The sequence below is a fragment of the Solanum stenotomum genome, chromosome 8, assembly GCF_019186545.1.
Source record: "Solanum stenotomum isolate F172 chromosome 8, ASM1918654v1, whole genome shotgun sequence".
NCBI lineage: Eukaryota > Viridiplantae > Streptophyta > Magnoliopsida > Solanales > Solanaceae > Solanum > Solanum stenotomum.
Genome location: NC_064289.1, coordinates 43040681 through 43044991, shown reverse-complemented (window position 1 = coordinate 43044991; position 4311 = coordinate 43040681). Strand labels below are relative to the sequence as shown.

At 36.2% G+C, this 4311-nt stretch overlaps 1 protein-coding gene and 1 non-coding gene across 2 annotated transcripts; one reads left to right on the top strand and one right to left on the bottom strand.

Moving 5' to 3' along the window:
• Positions 1-1084: 1084 nt before the first annotated feature.
• On the bottom strand, positions 1085-1465 carry LOC125873810 (uncharacterized). Its single transcript, XM_049554658.1, has one exon. It carries the CDS (start codon positions 1463-1465, stop codon positions 1085-1087), a length of 381 nt encoding a protein of 126 aa, XP_049410615.1.
• Positions 1466-2460: 995 nt separating this feature from the next.
• LOC125875350 (small nucleolar RNA R71) lies at positions 2461-2567 on the top strand. The gene has a single exon (XR_007447413.1). It is a non-coding gene; the product is annotated as a small nucleolar RNA R71 (small nucleolar RNA).
• The last annotated feature ends 1744 nt before the right edge of the window (positions 2568-4311 follow it).

The window sequence follows — 4311 nt, the reverse complement described above, 5'->3', positions numbered from 1 at the left end:
CCCTTCTCTTTTTCACTCTTTTTTTTTCTTCCTTTTTCTTTTCGCACCTTTCATGTTATTTTGAGAACACATCCAACAACTTTCATTACTTTTCACACATGGCTAGATTCAATTGCTTTTTTTTTTCATAATTCAATTCTCTACACTTTCGCTTATAATTCCAATTAAGAGAGTGACAGATAGGGGGATTAGACTAAAGGGATGTATCGGCTAATCAAATAAAATTGATTATTATAAGGCTCAACTTGGTTGATTAGGGATACTTATCATCAATGGTCGGTGAATTTAGGCTAGAAGTTGGTTAATCAAAGAAAGCCTACAATCACATTCTTCCTCAAATAGTCCTAGAATTTCACCTCAAAAAACTACCATGCCAAGTTCTAGATTCTTTCAAACATGAGTATATATCAAGATCTTCTCACCACACAATATTCAAGGATTGATAATGCCTCAACTTCACATGCCAACAAGTAAGCACATTTTAATTATGCAAGCAAATCAACCTCTAGATATGAATCAATCAATTTATACCTCTAGCACTTGTTCAACAATTATGCTACGACTCTTATCCTAAAAATATGTCTGATTCAAAATAAATACGACTATTCTAGAAGAATCGGACAAGAAACCCATAGAAGCACAACAAAAAAGCTACCCTAGAAAGAAAAAAATCTTTTTTTCAGTTATTTACAACCCCTTCACCCCCACACTTAAGCTATGCCATATCCCCATGACATAAAGAAAATGCAAAAGTAAAGGAAACTTCCCTCACTCTCTTTAGTTGGTGTCGGAAAGAGTGTCTGGCTCCTTTGTGCGGGCTTGGCCAAGCGCACGCACCCATGCTATGATCTTTTTATCCGACTTGGTTGTCTTAAATGTGAGCTCATCCACCTTCTTCATATTGAATGCTACCTTTTCCTCTCCAACTCTAAGCATCAGTTTCCCTTCATACACATCAAGTATTGCTCTCCCAGTAGCTAGGAATGGTTGGCCAAGAATTAATGGAACATCCTTATTTTCTTCCATGTCCACTAAGATAAAATCTACTGGAAACACAAACTTGTCCACCCTAACTAGAACCTCTTTAACTATCCCCTTCAGGAATAATGGTGGATTGGTCAGCCAATTGTAAGGATATTGGGATAGATTTTATGATTCTGAGCTCTCCTTCCAACTTTTTGAATATGAGCAAAGGTAAGAGGTTTATAGAAGCTCCTGAGTCACAAAAGGATTTCTCAAATCTAGCAGCCCCTAACGCACATGGAATAGTGAAACTACCTAGATCACCACATTTCTGAGGTAATTTATTTTGAAGGATGGTACTACAATGAGCATTCAACTTGACTACTGATGTTTTCTCCAATTTTCTCTTGCTGGATAAAACTTCCTTCAGAAATTTAGCATATCCAGGCATCTGAGTGATTGCCTCAGTGAAAGGAATATTCACATGTAGTTGCTTCAGCATCTCTAAGAACTTCCAAAATACTTGTCAAGCTTCTCTCATTTCATTTTTTGAGGTAAAGGCAATGCAGACATGTATTTAGAAACAATTTCTAGTTTTGACTTCTCCTTTCCTTTATGAATTTTATTGGACTTCCCTAGTACTTTTTTACTTCCTTGTTTCTCATCTTGGCTCTTTGCAACTTCACAAGCTTTGCTTTTACAATTATCTTTTAACGTTTTTCCACTTCGCAAAGTCACAACTTTCAGCTCCTTAGGGTTCCTTAATGTGTCACTCGGAAGATTTCCAAGTGGTCTTTCAGATATTTGATTAGCAATCTGTCCAACCTGCTTTTCTAAATTTTGAATAGAAGCACCTTGAATTTCAAACCGATCATCAACCTTAGTGATGAAACTTTTAAACATCTCTTCCAAACTCGATTGGTTCCCATGTTGTCCCTCATGAGGTTGATGTTGTCGCTGGTGATTCTGGTATCCCTGAAGTGTTTGTCCTTGTCCTCTCACATTGTTCTGTTGCCACACATTCAAACTACCATTTGGTGAGCTCCATGTTTCCAGGATGCGTTTGCCCCATTGAATTAAAATTGTTTGCTTCTTGATAGTTTCCTTTGTTTAAGTTTCCAACAACATTAACCTCTTCTTATGTAAATGACCCTTGTTGACATTCATGAGTAGGAAGCCTTCCTGCACAAAAAATCACACATTATTGATTGCGTCAATTGAGCCTGGGCTAGAGTCAATTGTTTCACATCCTTTGCAATTGATGCAATCTGCGCCCGCAAGGTAGTATAAGTATCAACTTGGTGCACCCCTAGAGTCTTCTTCCTTTCAGAATTCTCTACAACCCACTGATTAGCATCCTTTGCAAGTTCATTTAGGATTTTAATAGCTTCTTCAGGTGTCTTTTTCATGTTCGGTCCTCCCACTGCATTATTTAATATCCTCCGTGACGCAGGTGATAATCCTTCTCAGAAATTTGTCAACTGCAGCCATGGCTCTATTCCATTATGTGGACACTTCCTCAACAATTCCTTGAATCTTTCCAATGCTTCAAACACTATTTCTTATTCTAGTTGACTGAAATTGTTGATCTCCTTCCTCATTCTAGTTGTTTTTGCTAGTAAGAAATACTTATCAAGAAACTTTGTCGTCATTTCATCCCAGGTGTGGATTGATCCAAAAGGTAAACTACGTAGCCAGATCTTAGCATCATCCTTCAAAGAGAAAGGGAATTCCCTTAAGTATATAGCATCATCTGATGCTCCATTGTAGTGAAAAGTGTTCATGATTTCATCAAAATCCATCAGATGACTGGTTGGATCCTCATTCGGCTTCCCTCTAAAAACACAATTATTTTGTATTGCTTGGAGAACATTGTGCTTGATCTCAATGTTATTTGCTGCAACAGGAGGACATCTTACACTGGACAGCATCCTATTGTAATTTGGCTTAGCATAGTCTTCTAGCAATCTCCCCGCCCTTCCATTATTTTGATCCATTTGGTCTTCCACGTCAGCAGAAAGGTGGTGAATTCTTTGATTAACAACCCCGGGATGTTCAACATCATCATCAATCCCATGTGCGCGATTTAGGTTATCAAGATTGAGTGGGTCATTTAAACCCCTATTACCGGCATTTATATCACCCATTGTATTAAGCCTCTGAGACTGCCCTAAAAGCCTTTCTGCAAGTTCCTTCTTAAGCAAGCGTAAAGTTTTTTCCGACTCTGGATTGTATTCGATAACTTTTGTTGAGGAAGATCGTGTCATACACCAAAGTTTTGGTTAATTCATGTTCACTGCAATATTGGGAACTTGAGGTGTTAACTTAAAAAAAATAAAAATAAAACAAAACCTGAATTAATACACAAAACTCTATTGAAAACTACTTGTTGCCAATCCCAGGACGCGGCGCCAAACTTTGACGAGCACAAACACACTATAGGTTTAGTGCTTCACTAGTCAAAGATAGTATAGTATAAAGATCATCTCCACTGGGATTGGTACAAATAATAATTCAATTAAATCTTGCTAACTATTATTCAGGTGATAAAAAGAAAGTAGTTGGTTGTGATTATGAAGTACTTTTATAGACTAAATTATAATTAAAAACAATTAGTAATTATGAAGTTTAATATGAATAATAAATGATAGGGTACAAGACGAAACAAGTGCATAATGATAGTTAGGATTTGACCACATTCATTTATCACATCTAAAGTTATATCGATTCTCTCGAATTCGTTAGCTTATTAGAGTATCCTTATGCCTTAGATTTTTCTTCCGAGTAAATCTCAAGTTAAAGAATAAACCAATTATAATCCTATGATTCTATTATGCAGGAACATGTTAATGAGAGTTCTTAAGGAAGTAACGTCCTTCGACTATTTTTCCTTGAGATTTAATCAATAATTATCAACAAGCTCCTTTGATTACTTTATAGAAAATATATTGATTCAATCCAACAAAACTATCCAACAATATTCACCAAGATATTCCTCTTTCGATTAAATATAATAACGAACAAGGTTGCAACTCAATTCAAATTCCCATAATAAGTTCAAGCATAAAAAACAAAGTCAAAATCCCAACAAATTCATCAATACAACAAGTTTGTTAAATACCCTTAAAGAATCTACTCCATGGATGAGAATAAGTTTATTAAGAACAAATATGAAAAAGAAAACATAGTAATCAACTATGAATCCCAACTTTCGGTTTGGATTCGAGTAGTGTACCACGTGTTCCACCTCCTCTCCTTCGTAACCTAGCTTTTCCTTTTGCTCTTTTTCTCCATTCCTTGCTTGGGGAAAGCTCAAACATCATATTGCATAGGGTTTCCTTCGAAATT